Raw genomic sequence first — 18,936 nt, 5'->3', positions numbered from 1 at the left:
CTATTAAGATTGCACCTAACTCAACAATTTATCGGATCATCAAGAACTTCAAGGAGAGAGGTTCAATTGTTGTGAAGAATGCGTCAGGGTGACCAAGACAGTCCAGCAAGTGCCAGGACCGTCTCCTAAAGTTGATTCAGCTGCGGGATCGGGGCAACACCAGTGCTGAGCTTGCTCAGGAATGGCAGCAGGCAGGTGTGAGTGCATCGGTGCCTGATCCAGCACTCACACCTGTTAATGAGCCAGAAACAACAATACCATGCACCCACTAATGGTCAAAAGCATTAGTGGCGCAGTGGTCTAAGGCACTGCATCGCAGTGCTAACTGTGCCACTAGAGATCCTGGTTCGAATCCAGGCTCTGTCGCCGCGACCGGGAGACTCATGGGCGGCGCACAATTGGCCCAGCGTCGTCCAGGGTAGGGGAGGGAATGGCCGGCAGGGATGTAGCTCAGTTGACAGAGCATGGCGTTTGCAACACCATGGTTGTGGGTTCGATTCCCACAGGGGGCCAGTATAAAAAAATATGTATTCACTAACTGTAAGTCGCTCTGGATAAGAGCGTCTGCTAAATGACGTAAATGTAAAAGGTTTTTGGCTCTCCAAAGATATGGTATGGTACTGTATTCTGTGGGGTGGAATTACAGTACCATTCAAAATACTGCAATTCTTCTTTCCCCACCCACAATGCACCAAAATGTACAGTATGCTGCAGTAAAACATTTCAGAGTATTTTATTGTTGATAATACCCAAAATTACCATATAAATTACAGTTTTCCATTACAGTGTGGACAGACAGGCAAACGCATGCATGTACGTATGTCACGACCGTCTTGAAAGGGAGCAGACCAATACGCAGCGCGTTGAGTGAACATGATGACTTTAATGAGTACAGCACGTAAATACAAAACAAAAGACGATAGTGAAGTCCAACAGTGACAATGACTGAACTTGGAACAAAAACCCACAACCACAAGGTGAAAACAGACAGTATAAATATGGCTCCCAATCAGAGACAACGAGCCAACAGCTGACACTCGTTACCTCTGATTGGGAGTCACTCAACCAAACCAAGAAATACAACACATAGAACCACCCAACCAAACAAAACACCACGAAACGAACATACCCTGGCTCAACACACAAAGTCCCGGAGCCAGAGTGTGACAGTACCCCCCCCTAAAGGCGCGGACTGCGACCGCGCCTCAACTAGGGCTAACCAAGGGAGGGCTGGGTGGGCATACCTCTTCGGCGGTGGTTCTGGCTCTGGTCGTGGTCCCCACCCCACCATAGTCACTACCCGCTTCCGTAGCCTCCTCCAACTGACCCCCACCGGCTTAAGGGGCAGCACCGGACTAAGAGGCAGCACCGGACTAAGGGGCAGCACCGGACTAAGAGGCAGCACCGGACTAAGGGGCAGCACCGGACTAAGGGGCAGCACCAGACTAAGGGGCAGCACCGGACTAAGGGGCAGCACCGGACTGAATGGCGGATCCTGGCTGGCTGGCTCTGGCGGATCCTGGCTGGCGGAAGGCTCTGGCTGATCCTGCCTGGCGGAAGGCTCTGGCTGATCCTGTCTGGCGGAAGGCTCTGGCTGATCCTGTCTGGCGGAAGGCTCTGGCTGATCCTGTCTGGCGGAAGGCTCTGGCTGATCCTGTCTGGCGGAAGGCTCTGGCTGATCCTGTCTGGTGGAAGGCTCTAGCGGCTCCGGTCTGGCGGACGGCTCTGAAGGCTCATGGCAGACGGGCGGCTTATGCAGCGCTTGGCAGACGGACAGTTCAGGCGCCGTTAGGCAGACGGGCAGTTCAGGCGCCGTTGGGCAGACGGAAGACTCTGGCCGGCCGAGACGCACTATAGGCCTGGTGCGTGGTGCCGGAACTGGTGGTCCCGGGCTGAGGACACGCATCTCAGGGCTAGTGCGGGGAGAAGGAACAGGGCATGCTGGACCCTGGGGACGCACATAAGGCCTAGTGCGTGGTGCCGGAACTGGTGGTCCCGGGCTGAGGACACGCATCTCAGGGCTAGTGCGGGGAGAAGGAACAGGGCATGCTGGACCCTGGGGACGCACATAAGGCCTAGTGCGTGGTGCCGGAACTGGTGGTCCCGGGCTGAGGACAAGCATCTCAGGGCTAGTGCGGGGAGCAGGAACAGGCCGGGCTGGGCTGGCGACGCACACCGTAGACTTGGTGCGGGTGGCAGGAACAGACCGGACCGGGCTGGCGACGCGCACCGTAGGTTTGGTGCGAGTGGCAGGAACAGGCCGGGTCGGGCTGGCGACGCACACCGTAGGCTTGGTGCGGGTGGCAGGAACAGGCCGGACCGGGCTGGCGACGTGCACCGTAAGTTTGGTGCGAGTGGCAGGAACAGGCCGGGTCGGGCTGGCGACGCACACCGTAGGCTTGATGCGTGGAGTAGGAACAGGCCGGTCCGTACTGGGAACACACACCACTGGCTTTAACTGGGGATCAGGAACGGGCCGGTCCGGACTGGTAACACACCTCAGTCTCTCACGCCGTGCCTCAACTGCTTCCCTTCCTCTACTCGCCAATGGCTCCCGTAATCCGATAGCCTTCTCTCCACATCTCCCTGTGGCAGCCTCCTGCTGCCCAACCGCCCAAGCCATGTGCCCCCCCCAAAAAACTTTTTGGGGTTGCCTCTCGTCCCTCCGACGATGGCCCTGCCGACGCCGTTGCTCCTCTCTCCGTCGCCTCTCCACTGTCTCGCTCCATGGACGGCGATCCATCCCCTCCAGGATTTCCTCCCAAGTCCAGGACCCTTTTCCGTCCAAAATCTCCTCCCATGTCCATGAATCCTTTGGAGCTGGGTCCTGTTGCCGCTTGACACGCTGCTTGGTCCTATTATGGTGGGTTTTTCTGTCACGACCGTCTTGAAAGGGAGCAGACCAATACGCAGCGCGTTGAGTGAACATGATGACTTTAATGAGTACAGCACGTAAATACAAAACAAAAGACGATAGTGAAGTCCAACAGTGACAATGACTGAACTTGGAACAAAAACCCACAACCACAAGGTGAAAACAGACAGTATAAATATGGCTCCCAATCAGAGACAACGAGCCAACAGCTGACACTCGTTACCTCTGATTGGGAGTCACTCAACCAAACCAAGAAATACAACACATAGAACCACCCAACCAAACAAAACACCACGAAACGAACATACCCTGGCTCAACACACAAAGTCCCGGAGCCAGAGTGTGACAACGTACGCACGCATGGACACACACAAACAAACAGAAAGACACAGAGAAAGACACACACACTATTCAATAATTACATTAAAATTAAAATTAAAAAGCAATTAAATCCAAAAAGCAATTTGTCTTACCTGCAGCTTGACCTTCAGCGCATCAATGTTCAACACTTTATTCTGAAAGGACAGAAACATAATTTGTTTTAAACAGAAAAACTGAACAGAATGTTCTGTTTCAGGTGGTGCTATTGGCAAAACATGACAAAGAAGGAAGACATTTTCATTATTGTTGAAAGAAAGTGATGTTCGTATAGCACAGTATGAAGATGGTTGCTTGAAGACAATGCATTATGAAGTGAATAATCTACCTCCAACTGTATACTTGATGTAGTGTGATTTACATGTTCATGTAGTGTGTTTCCACTAGGTTGACTGTGATCGCTGCTATCAGTATAACTGTACTGGTTGGGTCCTTACGGCTCACACTGCTAAGTGGTTGTTACACAGTGTTTCATCACCTTAGCCCTCACCAGTGTTGCCAACTAATTTTCAGGGGAAGTTGCAAGAGGCAGGTCGATTTGTTGCTAAAAGTTGCTAAATGACGTTGTGATGTCATTGCGTGATGACGTCATTACGGAATAACGTAAAACTGCGTCATTACATAGAAGACACAACAATGTTACTAAAATTGACTGGCCATCTCGGTGACAAATATGATTTGACATTTGTTAGTTTAGATTTGTTTATTTATTATCACATATTTTTATTTGTAAAAGTAATATAAATACAACACATTTTATATGATCAGATATTTTTATTTTTAGAATTATTGAACAATTACACATTACACATTATTGAAAAATGATGTTGCACCAACTATTAACTGATCTTATACATTGAACAAAAATATAAATGCAACATCCAACAATTTCAAAGATTTTCCTGAGTTACAGTTCATATAAGGAAATCATTCATTGGAATAAATTCAATAGGCCCTAATCTATGGATTTCACATGACTGGGAATACAGATATGCATCTGTTTTTCACAGATACTTTGGGTCGTGGATCAGAAAACCAGTCAGTATCTGGTGTGACCACCATTTGCCTCATGCAGTGCGACACATCTCCTTCGCATAGAGTTGAACAGGCTGTTTATTGTGGCCTGTGGAATGTTGTCCCACTCATCTTCAATGGCAGTGCGAAGTTGCTGGATATTGGCGGGAACTTGAACACACTGTCGTACACATTGATCCAGAGCATCCCAAACATGCTCAATGGGTGACGTCTGATGATTAAGCAGGCCATGGAAGAACTGGGACATTTTCAGCTTCCAGGAATTGTGTACAGATCCTTGTAACATGGGGCCGTGCGTTATCATGCTGAAATATGAAGTGATGGCAGAAGATAAATTGCACAACAATGGGCCTTAGGATCTTGTCACGGTATCTCTGTGCATTCAAATTGCCATTGATAAAATGCAATTGTGTTCGTTGTCCGTAGTTTATGCCTGCCCATACCATAACCCCACCACCACCATGGGGCACTCTGTTCACAACGTTGACATCAGCAATCCGCTCGACCACACTTGCCTGTACAGTTCAAACCGTGATTCAATCGTGAAGAGCACTCTTCTCCAGCATGCCAGTGGCCATCGAAGGTGAGCATTTAGCCACTAAAGTCGGTTACGATGCCGAACTCCAGTCAGGTCAAGACCCTGGTGAGGATGACGAGCACGCAGATGAGCTTCCCTGAGACGGTTTCTGACAGTTTGTGCAGAAATTCTTTGGCTGGTCTCAGACCATCCAGCAGGTGAAGAAGCCGGATGTGGAGGTCCTAGGCTGGCGTGGTTACATGTGGTCTGCTTTGTGAGGCCGGTTGGACGTACTGCCAAATTCTCTAAAACGACATTGGAGGTGGCTTATGGTTGAGAAATGAACATCCCATTCTCTGGCAACAGCTCTGGTAGACATTCCTGCAGACAGCATGCCAATAGCGCGCTTCCTCAAAACTGCACATTTTAGAGTGGCCTTTTATTGTCTCCAGCACAAGGTGCACCTGTGTAATAATCATACGCTTTAATCAGCTTCTTGATATGCTACACTTATCAGGTGGATGGATTATCTTGGCAAATGAGAAATGCTCACTAACAGGGATGTAAACAAATTTGTGCACAACATTTTAGAGAAAGAAGCTTTTTGTGCGTATGGAACATTTCTCTGATATTTTATTTCAGCTCATGAAACATAGGACCAACACTTCACATGTTGCATTTATATTTTTGTTCATTATAAATTACATATATTTTTCTAAACTATTCCAATCTGTTACTTGATGCACCCGTTACTGAAATTGTTGTTCCAGTTGAGATATTTAAGGTAGTCACATATCGTAATCTTCCCAACCCTGGCAGTTATTCTGAATGCAGGGTGTGGGTGAATAAAAAATTCAAAATGTTAGATAATGTGATTTGCAGGCCTGATGTGGCCTGTAAACTATGAGTTTCAGGCCACTGTATTAGGGTAAAACTAGGCCCTCTAAAGAAGGAGTTATGAAATATGTATTGTATTATCTTAAATAATTTAATTTGAATGACAACATATTCACATATGCTCTCACTTGATGAAGGCCACAGGACTGAAAATGAATCTAACAACCATGTCTCTGTCACTAGTAAACACAGTCATGGGTGGTACTGGTACTTGAAAGGCACTGGAAAATATGCAAATAAGGCATACATCCCTACAGTAGGGCTATTTAATTCTGGTCCTGGAAGGCCGAAACATTTCTGGTTTTAGATTTTTGTATGGCTCTTCAAAGGACCATACCATTTATGGTTCTTCAGTGACCCTAAAATGGTTCCCCTATGGCAGGGTTACCCAACTGGCGGCCCGCGTTGTTGGACATAAACGACTGTAAAAACACCAGAAAATCCACTCCAAGTGATTTTAATTTGGGAAATCTATTTCCAAGTATTCCCACGCATAATAGAGAGACGTGTTCGTATACAAATGTGTTACAGGAGGGGGTCGCAGTTCCGGAGCAACCCACTAGGTGTCATCCTCCGACAACCTTAGGCACCTCCTCACTCACAGTCGGGACAAATCATCATCCTATTGGTGTCACCTGTGTCTATCGGTTCACCTGTGTATTTATGACCTCACTTCCATATGTTCCCTTGCTCAGTTTTCTCTGCTAGTTTCTCTATGTCCAGCAGTACTACTCAATGTTTTGTTATTTGTTACTACCCTGTTTTGTTATTTGTTTCAGACTTTGGTAGTATTTCATATTTTGGCTGTGTGACGACCCTCCCACTCTGTCTGCCGTATTCTCTCTTTGCTCTTGTTTCCTTATTAGGATGCCGGTGGGCGGAGTTGGGAGGGTCGTCAGCTACATGGGAAACACCTGGGCCGGGTGTGTCCCAGGATAAATGGACCTCTTCCACATTCATTAAGGAGACTCTCTCCAGGCAGAAACTTTGACTTTTGGTTGTGATATTTTTGTGGCCTTTTTGGGTTATTTGCTTTGGCACTTCTCAACACTTTTCCATATTACATTTATGCAAGCAAACACTCACTTACACTACTGATTACTGATTACACACCCCATTGGTATTTCAGTTAGTTTACTTTAATTAATAAATATATACTTGAGTACTCCTTGTCTCCACGTGTCTCCCTTTTGTTACGAACTTGAGCCGGTTCGTGACAAGTGGGGGCTCGTCTGGGATATTGAACTGGTTGTGTTTGGGAGAACGTGGAGTTAATGTCCAATTCTGTAGTTTTTTTTTGTTGGAAAAATGTGTTAGTTTGGTTGAGTTTGATAGGCCCAGTATTGGTTGCCTTTGGGTTTTGTACTGAGTTGGAGAGAGTACATTGGTTAGTTTCCAGTCCCTGCCCAGCCTGGAAACTCTTGCTCTACTCGCTGTTGGGACATCGGGCTGAGGAGGTGAGTACAATCGGCTGTGTACCTCAGTGGGAGATTGGGTAGGGTAGTGACATTTGCTACCCGGAGCTATAGCTTTTCCCCTGATAGGTTTAGTGACGTGTTTTGTTTTGGGATACGTTGGGCATGGTTAAATGTTTGTTATTTTTGTGTGGTGTCTGTGGACTGAGCAGTTGTCTCGGGGGCACATCCGTGGCTTGGGGGAATCTACCAGCGTGCTGGGGGGTTTAATTCCTTGCCAGCGGGCTACAGTGCGTAATTACCCACCGCGAATCTGCACGAAGACTAGGGTTGAGTTATTGTAGGTTTTGGGGAAGCTCCATATCCCAGCTCTTTTCTGTGGTGCTCGGTGTGATTGTCATTTCTCTTGTGTCTGGTGTGCTCAGCAGAGGGGTTGAGCAAGATTACTATGATATATATATATTTATTTATTTTCCTGATTATGGCGTCTAATGTAGACGAGTTCATTCGCTTTCCATCAGAAGAACTGTTAGAATTATGTACTAAAGAACAGCTGTTGAAGGTTGCTGAACACTACAAGGTTGAAATTAGTGATAAACGCCTAAAAAATTCTATTAGGTTAATATTGAAGGCCAATTTGATGGAGAGTGGTATTCTGGATGTTACCACTGGGGCAGCCTCTGCTGAGGACACGTTGTCTCCCCGATATGGTACAATGACCGCTCCATCGGTTAGTCATAGTGGTCTTCTTTTTGAACAGCAGAAAGAACTGCTTCTGTTACAGCTAGAGCATGAAAAAAATGGACAAAGAGCTAAAATGGAGCATGAACAAGCTAAAATGGAGCATGAACAAGCTAAAATGGAGCATGATCGTGTAAAATATGAAAGGGAATTGGAATTTAAACAGGATATGGAGCGTGCTAAAATTAAGCTGCAACAAGAGCGACTAGAGTTGGTTAGGGAAGGAAAGCTCTCAGGGGAGAGTTTGCTCTGGGAAGGTGACCCAGAGTTACCTAGGGGTCGTTCCTCTTTTGGTCGTAATCCAGACACATTTGATATTGTTGGGAATTTACGGTTGTTGCCCCAGTTTAATGAAAAGGACCCGGAGACATTCTTTTCGTTGTTTGAGCGTGTTGCTGACGCTAGGAGTTGGCCTGATTCTGATCGCACTTTGATGTTGCAGTGTGTGCTGACTGGTAAAGCGCAAGAAGCATATTCAGCTCTTAGTGTAGCAGACAGTGTTAGTTATGAGAAGGTTAAAACGGCTGTGTTACAGAGTTACGAATTGGTCCCTGAGGCTTACCGCCAACGATTTAGAACTTTAAAAAGGGATGATCAGCAGACTCATGTTGAGTTTGCGCGAATATTATCTTCACAGTTCAATCGCTGGTGTTCTGCCTCTGCAGTTATGACTTTCCAAGGGCTGTGTGATCTGATTATGTTAGAACAATTTAAGGACACAATCCCTGATCGTATAGCGACGTACATTAACGAACGAAAAATAAAGACTGTCGCTGAAGCTGCGGTTTTGGCAGATGAATATGTGTTGACTCACACACATTTTTTTGCAGAACCCCATATTCGGAGTGAGTGGGGGTGTTCGCAGAGATTTGGGCCTCGCTCGCCGAGATACTTCGGTTCCCGGGCAGAGTTTCATTCAACTGGGGTTGAGCCTGATACCCGTGGTAAAACTGACTTTGGTCAAGAGTGTCACTACTGTCGAGAATTAGGTCATTGGAAAAATGAATGTCCGATTCTTAGGTCTAGGGGTAAATTCAGTACAGGTGCTTATGGTAAATCGAGGCCTATAGCGTTAGCAGCGCCTGTTCCACATCAGTTCACTCCTGACGCATTGTCTCATGCCCAGAGCCATGTGAAGGGCTATATTGATCCCGACTATTTACCTTTTGTTACGGAGGGTTTTGTGTCTATGGTAGGAAGTAAGAACCTAGTGCCAGTAAAGATACTAAGAGATACAGGTGCCTCTGAATCATTTGTGTTGGAATCTGTGTTACCCTTCTCTGCGAAGACTGATTCGGGGAATAGTGTTCTAATTAGGGGAATAGGTTTGAACACTCTGTCAGTTCCATTGCATAAACTGATGTTGGATTGTGGACTGGTGAAAGGTGAGGTTGTTGTGGGGGTGCGTCCTTCATTGCCTATTGAGGGTGTTGACGTGATCCTTGGAAATAACTTGGCTGGGGAGCGTGTGTGGCCTATCGTGTTTCCATCTTTAGCGGTTTCTACTAAGCCTTCAATTGTAGGGATTCCTGATGAGAGTGCGCAGAATTTCCCAGAGGTGTTTTCTGCGTGTGCAGTGACGCGTTCTATGATCCCTGATGACTTGGTCACGGAACTGGCTAACGAGAATACCATAAAGAAGTCTGTTACTGTTTTCCCTGTTATCCCGTTATCCGTATCCCGCTCCGATTTAATCGAGGCGCAACGGGCTGACCCTACATTAGAAGAGTTGCGGGACCAAATTGTGCCTGTAGAACAGTTGGGAGATGTCGCACAGGGCTATTTTCTCCAAGAGGAGGTCCTGATGAGAAAGTGGATGTCTCATGGTAGTTGTTTTCTGGGGGAGGCGATTAGTCAGGTTGTGGTACCAGTTAGGCTTCGTGAGTTGGTGCTGACAACTTCTCACAACGACGTTGCTGGGCATATGGGTGTGAGAAAAACCTACAATCGCATATTACGACATTTCTTTTGGCCAAGATTAAAGAGGGATGTTTCTGATTTCATCAAAACTTGTCACACCTGTCAATTAACTGGTAAACCTAATCAAGCTATTAAGCCGGTACCACTGTTCCCTATTCCTGTACTCAGTAAACCTTTTGAGTATTTGATTATTGACTGTGTTGGTCCTCTGCCTCTTTCGAGAAAGGGTAGTAATTATTTGTTGACTGTGATGTGTCAGACCACTAGGTTTCCTGTTGCCTATCCTATCCGGTCTATCACGACTAAGGCTGTGTTAAAAGCTTTGACTCAGTTTCTCTCACTGTTTGGAATCCCTAAGGTCATTCAAAGTGATCAAGGATCTAATTTCACCTCTAATCTCTTTGGACAGGTTCTCCAACAACTCCATATTAAACACAACTTGTCTAGCGCTTATCATGCCCAAAGTCAAGGAGCACTGGAACGTTTCCATCAAACACTTAAGTCTTTGTTGAGAGCTTATTGTACTGAGATGGATAAGGATTGGGAGGAGGGGTTGCCTTGGTTACTGTTAGCTGCTAGGGAGGTTTTACAGGAGAGCACGGGTTTTAGCCCAAATGACCTAGTGTTTGGACATCGGGTGTGTGGGCTTTTATCTGTTCTCCAGGATGACTGGAAGTCTCCCGAGCCTCCTCAGTCCCTGTTATCATATGTGGGTGATTTTCGGCGACGCTTGTATGCCGCTGGTGAAATGGCTAAAGAGGAGCTATCATCTTCACAGGACAGGATGAAGAGCATATATGATCGCCGAGCTGAGCCTCATCACTTTAGTCCAGGTGATCAGGTTCTGGCTCTGCTGCCAATTGTTGGTTCTCCTTTTCAAGCCAAGTTTCAAGGTTCATATACAGTGGTGCGGCAGTACACTGAGCAAAATTATCTAGTTGCCACTCCAGAACGGAGGAAAGCACACCAACTGTGCCATGTAAATTTGTTAAAACCCTATTATGCACGTTCCTCTGAGACTGAACAGGGGGAGTCTACAGAGGACGGTAAGGCTGTTCTTTTGGCTGATACTGTTTATTCCCTGAGTTCTGGTCATGCTAGGTCTGTGCAGGAGCAGGAAGATGTTTCTGGTCCTGACGATTGCATACTGCAGGGTAGATTGAAAAATTCAGAGACACTGGAGATTGTAGATAGCCTTCTTACTCATCTACCTGTTGATGAGCGGAAAGAGATGGTTGGTTTGATTCGGAGATTTCCAGGGTTGTTTTCGGATACACCTACACGTACAAACTTAATAGAACATGATATTGACATTGGAGATGCTGACCCCATTCGTCAACGGTTCTATAGAGTTTCTTCAGAGAAACTGCGTTGTCTGGATGCTGAGGTCAGGTACATGCTGGAGAGTAAAATAGCAGATCCTTCTTTCTCCAGTTGGGCTTCTCCCTGTATCTTGGGCAGTAAATCGGATGGAACAAATAGATTTTGTACGGACTACCGTAAGGTAAACGATGTCACTGGGCCGGATTCATTTCCTCTTCCTCGGATGGAGGACTGCGTTGGTCAAGTCGGCGCAGCTACGTTTGTGAGCAAATTTGACCTGTTAAAGGGGTATTGGCAGGTGCCACTGATGAGTAGGGCACGTGAAATCTCTGCCTTTATTACACCTTTTGGTCTGTACTCGTATTCGGTTATGAGTTTCGGACTGCGTAATGCGCCTGCCACTTTTCAGCGACTTATGAACAGGGTTGTCTCTGGTCTGGCCGGGTGCGCTGTTTATCTGGACGATGTAGTGATATATGCAGATGCTTGGGAGGAGCATCTGTCCCGTATTCAGGCCTTGTTTGGACGTCTGGCTGCGGGTCGCCTCACGATGAATTTGGCTGAATGTGAGTTTGCTCAGGCGACTGTTGTATACCTTGGAAAGGTGGTTGGGCAGGGTGATGTGCGCCCTGTTCATGAATATTGATGTGACCGACCATTGTTTGATTTTGTCATGTTCTATCTTTCCTGTTTGTCCCCTCCTAGTCTTGTGTTCTTCTTTCCTCTTAAAGGTTGCTTCCTGTGTAAAGGTTGCTGAGGTCTGGAGAGGAAGATGATGGGTGGGGCAAGTGGAGGTGTGAACATGTACAATTTGTCGGTTTGGGACGCAGGGGCTGGTACGTTGGTCCGGGGTCCTTGTTGGTCCCCGGTCTTATGGGGGGGGGGGTGTGACGACCCTCCCACTCTGTCTGCCGTATTCTCTCTTTGCTCTTGTTTCCTTATTAGGATGCCGGTGGGCGGAGTTGGGAGGGTCGTCAGCTACATGGGAAACACCTGGGCCGGGTGTGTCCCAGGATAAATGGACCTCTTCCACATTCATTAAGGAGACTCTCTCCAGGCAGAAACTTTGACTTTTGGTTGTGATATTTTTGTGGCCTTTTTGGGTTATTTGCTTTGGCACTTCTCAACACTTTTCCATATTACATTTATGCAAGCAAACACTCACTTACACTACTGATTACTGATTACACACCCCATTGGTATTTCAGTTAGTTTACTTTAATTAATAAATATATACTTGAGTACTCCTTGTCTCCACGTGTCTCCCTTTTGTTACGAACTTGAGCCGGTTCGTGACAGCTGTCAGCTGGTTTTTGGAGACTTATTTGTGATAAGTCCGTTATTTTGTATTTTGACACCGGGACCACCAGTAAAGATCCTTGTTTCACCATCTCTGCCTACTGCCTACTGTATATCCTGCACCGCACCTGGGTCACACCTCACCACAACCCTTACAGAAAACTGAGCCAATATGGATCCAGCGGAGGCAGCACAGTATCAGAGCGCATTGGCAACACAGGGAGCTATGCTGAACCATTATACCCTGATGAAGACAGCTTGTCTGTTGAAACATTGGTTATTAGGTTATTAAATTATTGCATCTGAGCTCCTAGAGTGTGGCTCTCCTTTTCTTTTTCAAGCTAGGCTGAACCAACATGACCGCAGCCTGCAGCAGATCCCCGAGAATCTCCGCCAGCTGACGCTCGGCGTGCATAGCCGGGTGGACACCCGACCAGCCCCGGCAGCCGGCAGAGCGGAAGCCGCGGCAGCGGCATCTCCAGTCTCGCCTGCGACATCGTGGAAACCCCGCCTACCACCTCCAGAGAGGTATGACGGACGTCCATAGGGCGTCCAGACGGCTCACCATCTTATACCGTCCGGGGTCGAAGAACACCAAGCCTGATGCGCTCTCCCGGCAGATCGACCCCGTGGACCTGGTGGAGAGGGACGAACCCATTGTCCCCAACGCCCTGATTGCTGCCCCAGTTTCGTGGGGAATTGATAGGCTGGTCAGAGCAGCGCTACGGCGGGAGCCCGATCTGGGCGAAGGTCCATCGGGGAGGATGTATGTACCCAAGGCTGCGTGCTCACGACTGCTTCAGTGGGCGCATGCGTCCGACCTCACCTGCCATCCTGGGGGTGCCAGGATGTTGGAGTTCCTGCGTAGGAGGTTCTGGTGGCCATCTGCTGAGGGGGATATGCACGCTTCGTGGCTGCTTGCCCGGTGTCGCGCGCACGAAGAGCTCACGTCAGCCCGCGGCAGAGCTACTCCAACCCTGGTCGTTGTGGACTGCCTATCCCCAAGCGCCCCTGGTCCCACATCTCGCTGGATTTCATTTCCTCCCTACCCCCCTCTGATGGATACACAGTCATCCTGGTCGTTGGGGACCGGATCTCGAAGGCTGCCCACTTCATTCCCCTTCCCAAACTCCCGTCAGCCCGGGAGACGGCTAAGTTGGTGTTGCAGCACGATTTCCGGGTCCATGGCCTTCCCCAATATGTGGTGTCAGATCGGGGCCCTCAGTTTGCCTCCAGGTTCTGGAAGGTGTCCACCACCTGCCTCGGCGCCTCCGTCAGCTTGTCTTCCGGCTTCCATCTCCAGTCGAACGGGCAGACGGAGCGCGTCAACCAGGATCTTGAGTGGGTGCTGAGGTGCTACTCCTCCAGCAACCCAGCTACATGGAGTCAGCGACTGGCGTGGGTGGAGTACGCCCACAACACCCTTCTTTTCTCGTCCACTGGCCTGTCCCCCTTCCAGTGCCAATATGGGTACCAACCCCCACTATTCCCCAAGCAAGATGAGGAGGCGGCGGTCCCGTTGGTCCAGCCCCACATCAGTCGCTGTCGCCGCACCTGGAGGCAGGTACGGGCAGCACTTAAGCGGGCCTCGTCAGGTCTCAACATCAGGCCAACAGCAGACGTCGCCCGGCCCCAGTCTTTCGCCCGGGATAGAGGGTGTGGCTCTCCACTTGGGATCTTCCCCTCTGCGTGGAGTCCAGGAAGCTGTCCCCCTGGTTCGTCGGGCCATTCAGAGTGGTCCGGCGAATCAACCCAGTGACCTACCGCCTGCAACTTCCCCCCACCATGCGGGTGTATCCCACATTCCATGTGTCCCTCCTCAAGCCTCCTCATCCTGTTCCCCCGCTGCGCCTCGTCGGAGGGTAGCCGGCTTTTACTGTGGACCGGATCCTGGACTGCCGGCGGGTGGGGAGGGGTCTCCAATTTCTGGTGGACTGGGAGGATAATGGGCCGGAGGAGAGGTCCTGGGTGCCCAGGAGGGACATTCTGGACCCAGGGCTGATAACAACATTCCGTCGCCTCCACATGGAGGCGCAGAGGTCAACGGCTGGGGCCGTTCATCGGGGGAGGGGGCACTGTTACAGGAGGGGGTCGCAGTTCCGGAGCGACCCACTAGGTGTCATCCTCCGACAAACTTAGGCACCTCCTCACTCACAGTCGGGACTAATCATCATCCTATTGGTGTCACCTGTGTCTATCGTTTCACCTACGTATTTATGCCGTCACTTCCATGTGTTCCCTTGCCCAGTTTTCTCTGCTAGTTTCTCTATGTCCAGCAGTACTACTCAGTGTCTGATCTGCGATCTATGAACAGGTACTTGAGAAGTGTTCTCCCTGTTTCGTTATTTGTTTCAGTCTTAGGTAGTATTTCGTATTTTGGCTGTCAGACGGTTTTTGGAGACTTATTTGCTCCGCCTTTCTTTTATCGTGATAAGTCCGTTGTTTTGTATTTTGGCTTCGGGACCACCAGTAAAGGTCCTTGTTTCACGATCTCTGCCTACTGCCTACTGTATATCCTGCACCGCACCTGGGTCACACCTCACCCCAACCCTTACACAAATGTAAGCAAGGTTTGAAAATGATAATGTTTTAGTCAAATATTATATCTGTTTGGGATTCTTGCGGTCAATATGCAGTCTACAAATTATTTGTAATTGTGTTCCGGCACCCTGACCATCCGCTCAAGAAACAATCAGCCTCCGGCTGAATCTAGTTGATGATTCCTGCCCTATGGCATCGCTCTTGAGAACCTTATTTGGTCCCAACTTGCACGTTTATGGTTAAGAGTGTAGCAGACAGAAAGACAGATAGACAGTCACACCTCAGTGGCCTGGTGTTGATGTTACTGCTCTGCTGTTAAACTGTCTCAATGGGGATATGACTGTATTACTGCTAATGGGACTCTTTGGAGCAACTATTTCACTATTTCACAGCTAGCTGTGAATGATTGTTAGCCAGGCCGTCAATTTGCAGTTTGAAGGTTAACTGTAAATCAATTAGAAACGGCGTGAGACAGAGAAATGCTATTACTCATTTTGTTCTGTTTGCGCGAATGGCAACATGGAAACAAAGTGAGTGGATCGGTGAAAAGAAAGCTGTCTGGATTCTTCTGGAATCCCATTTAGGTAGGACCTTGACGAAGGAGTGGAGAAGTATGGAAGGGCGAGATTTAGAGAGGCAGTCTGAGAGCTGGTCAATGGCATACTGGAACCAACAACAGCAGGGTTGCCACCACCAATTTGAACATGTGTTTTCTGCATGAGTGAGGAGAGGAGTGTGATGGAGGGAAGAAGAGAGAGATGGAAGGGATGAGAGACAGGGATGGGCTAACACAATAAAGCGGATGGAGAATGATGTTGTTATGTCAGACCGGTCTAACAGCAAGAACATAAGTCCTCCTGGGTGACCTTTGGTTCCTTCTGTGTGGTCCTTCTGCGGTCAATTACAGTGTTGAAGAACAAGAAGAGGAGTAACGTCTGGTCAACTAACAAGAACTGTCTGAATGAAAGTCCAAACTGTAAAATATACTGTAGAGTAGTTTATTTTCTAAGGACAAGCCGAACCAAAAAGATGGGAAAAGTTAAGACAGAGTTGTGACTTTCTGCTCAGAAGGTGTTGGTGCAAGGTGCTGCTACATGTTGAGGTGTGAGGTGTTGTTGTCTTGAATGTTGTCGCCCTCTTGCTGTCCTTGGCCTCTTTTTTTGCTCCTGTTTTAAAATAAAACTTTTTTCTTCGGTTTTGACACAAGGACTTTGCAGCCTCTGTAAAAAATTAAAGCCTTGACTGTGGCAAGCTGGCCGTGCAGAGAGAGGATAGAACTATAAAGAACCATCATTTGAACCAGAGTCAGGGGAGAGAAGGGGAAAAGAGAGAGAGCGGGAGTGAGAACCACCAGCAGAGCCAGAAGATATCTATGTCAGCATAACATTCTAAAGTCAAACAGCAAACACACTCCCTGTTCTTGCCATTACAAACAAACGCAATTAGATACATAAAGCCTGCCAAAACTACCACTCCTCATTGCCAATGCATTTCATACATATTGCATGGAACAGGGTGCTTTGATGCAGTAGACTTGCCATATGCAATGTGCATTTGCTCTGTATAAATATAAAACTATTAACATATGCTCCAGTATATTTCCCAAGGATGACACAAAATAGGCACGCCCAGGAGATCAAGCTCCTCACTACCTGCGAGTGAAATTAAATGCACATATTTTATAAGCTTCAGAGAAGCTAGACTAGAACGATGACTGCAATAATGCTGCCTCTCTGTTGACGTTGTGGAGAGCACAGAAGGTTGCAGTGACCCCTTCAGTAACAGCTAGTGGATGTTTAAGTTTGGTGGAGGACGTGACAGAAACCCCACTTCTGACAGTGTAGTTCATATTTCATGCTTTATATCGACTTATCATAATAATATTGGTTTTTGCACATGACTATCCTAGATTAGAGTAGTCCTAGCAACCCTGTCTGTGAGGGCTACTGACTTGAAGCCTGATGAGCGATGACCATACTGTGGACTCACACCATCAGAGGGTAACAGAGAGCTTTAGACAGAGTGGGTGAGTGGGAGGGCAGGCATGTGTCATACTGGTGATTCACACACACTGGACTGAACATGGGTCCCATATTAATAAAGCCATACAGCATGCTGTATGTTCACAGATAGTCAATAGTCACTCTAGACCACGGCGGGATAGAACATTATGTGTGTGTGTGTGTGGCATGTGTGTTTATCACGCGCACACGTGTGTGTGCTTGCATGTGCATGTGTGGTCTAGAATCTACCTGTCACATCCAGTCTAGTTATAAATGGCCTTCTAGGCAGAGGAGACACATATAGGGGGACCTCTCCTTTCACCAACCCTGTTACATATTCATCCTCTTCCAGCAAAGGCACATTTATCAACCTGGTGACATTATGAAAGCAGGTGGCATCCATCACAAACTGAAGGAAATTAAGGAACAACTTCTAAGAAGTGGAAGACCAATTTATTTCCTTCCTTGTGAGGAGGAAGAAGCTCTTATTCTCTCTCTCATTCTTTCTCATTGTGATGTAATGGGGAGAGGCCAGGACCTCTCTTCTTTAATCTTATCACATTCTCTGTCTCTGTCGCGCTGTGTCGTTCCCACTCTTTCTTGCTCTCTCTCTCTTTCTCTCTGTCTCGTTCTCTCTCTCTCTGCCATTCTCTCTCTCATCACTTTTTCTCTCACTCTCATTCTATCGCTCTCCTCTTTCTCTCTCTCCATGCTGTCATTAGTATTAGTGATGGAGATTGTGTCACTGTTATTTGCTCAAACTCAGTGAGACTTCTGTCCCTGGCAGCATCCCACAATGCATGTGTATCCTGACAGTCGGATGCCTCTGCATTCCTCAGGTGTGAGTGAGAGCACCTGTTGTCCCTAGTCAAAATATCCGATAGGATTAGTGATTTTTCCAATAGAATCCTATAGGATTCTCACAATCCCTTAGGATTTTGTTTCACCTCTATCAGAATCCTATCGGAATCCTATTGGACTACTTTTTTCCTATTGGAAATCAAAAGTAATCCTATTGGATCTTATAGGATTCTCGCAACCTTATAGGATTTTATGTAAACTTTATCAGAATCCTATTGGACTACTTTTTTCCTATTGGAAATCAAAAGGAATCCAATTGGAGCCTATACAGTGCATTCAGAAAGTATTCAGACCCCTTGACTTTTTCCACATTTTGTTACGTTATAGCCTTATTCTAAAATCGATTAAATTACATTTTTCCCTCATCAATCTACACACAATACCCCATTATGACAAAGAAACAGGTTGTTATAATTCTTTGCTAATGTATTACAAATAAACTGAAAAACCTTTTTATTTTACCTTAATTTAACTAGGCAAGTCAGTTAAGAACAAATTCTTATTTACAATGATGGCCTACACCGGCCAAACCCGGACGACGCTGGGCCAATTGTGTCCCACCCTATGGGACTCCCAATCACGGCCGGTTGTGATACAGCCTGGAATCGAACCAGGGGGTCTGTAGTGACGCCTCAAATACTGAGATGCAGTGCCTTAGACCGCTGCGCCACTCGGGAGCACTCGGGAGCCCAAGAGGAATACTTTCCGAATGCACTGTTGGTTTTGTAGGATTTTGTCACCCCAACCAGAATCCTATTAGAGCGGGGTTTTTTTTAGTAACCCATTAAATTATAGTTTGTTGTCATTTGTTCCAGTACAATACAACAATATTAAAGGGATAGTTCACCCAAATTACAAAATGACGTATTGGTTTCCTTACCCTGTAAGCAGTCTATGGACAAGGTATGACAGCAATCCATGCATTGGTTTAGTTTCCCTGGCACAGTTTTCACATGCTAACATTCTAGCATTTGTGGCACAAATCCCATTCAATAATAATAATAATAATATGCCATTTAGCAGACAAGTCATGGGACCGATATTAAAATGTTTCCCGCATAATGTTCAAAACATCTGTAAGTGTATTTGTTGAGCTTCACAATCACTTTTAGATACTTTCGGATGATTCGC

The 18,936-nt window shown here is 47.2% G+C and overlaps 1 protein-coding gene across 1 annotated transcript in view; it reads right to left on the bottom strand.

Annotated features, from left to right (window-relative positions):
* LOC311100455 (ras-related protein Rab-26-like) overlaps positions 1–18,936 on the bottom strand; it is a gene marked incomplete at both ends in the record, with an annotated part of 98,702 nt that overhangs the window by 52,231 nt on the left and 27,535 nt on the right. Inside the window, one exon of the mRNA XM_084141375.1 lies at positions 3,349–3,390. Coding sequence (XP_083997501.1) covers positions 3,349–3,390 — 42 coding nt within the window. The remainder of the gene's footprint in view (positions 1–3,348; positions 3,391–18,936) is intronic.

Source organism: Coregonus lavaretus (assembly GCF_964263955.1).
Source record: "Coregonus lavaretus genome assembly, chromosome: 25".
NCBI classification, from domain to species: Eukaryota; Metazoa; Chordata; class Actinopteri; order Salmoniformes; family Salmonidae; genus Coregonus; species Coregonus lavaretus.
This window is presented reverse-complemented; position numbering and strand designations above follow the sequence as displayed.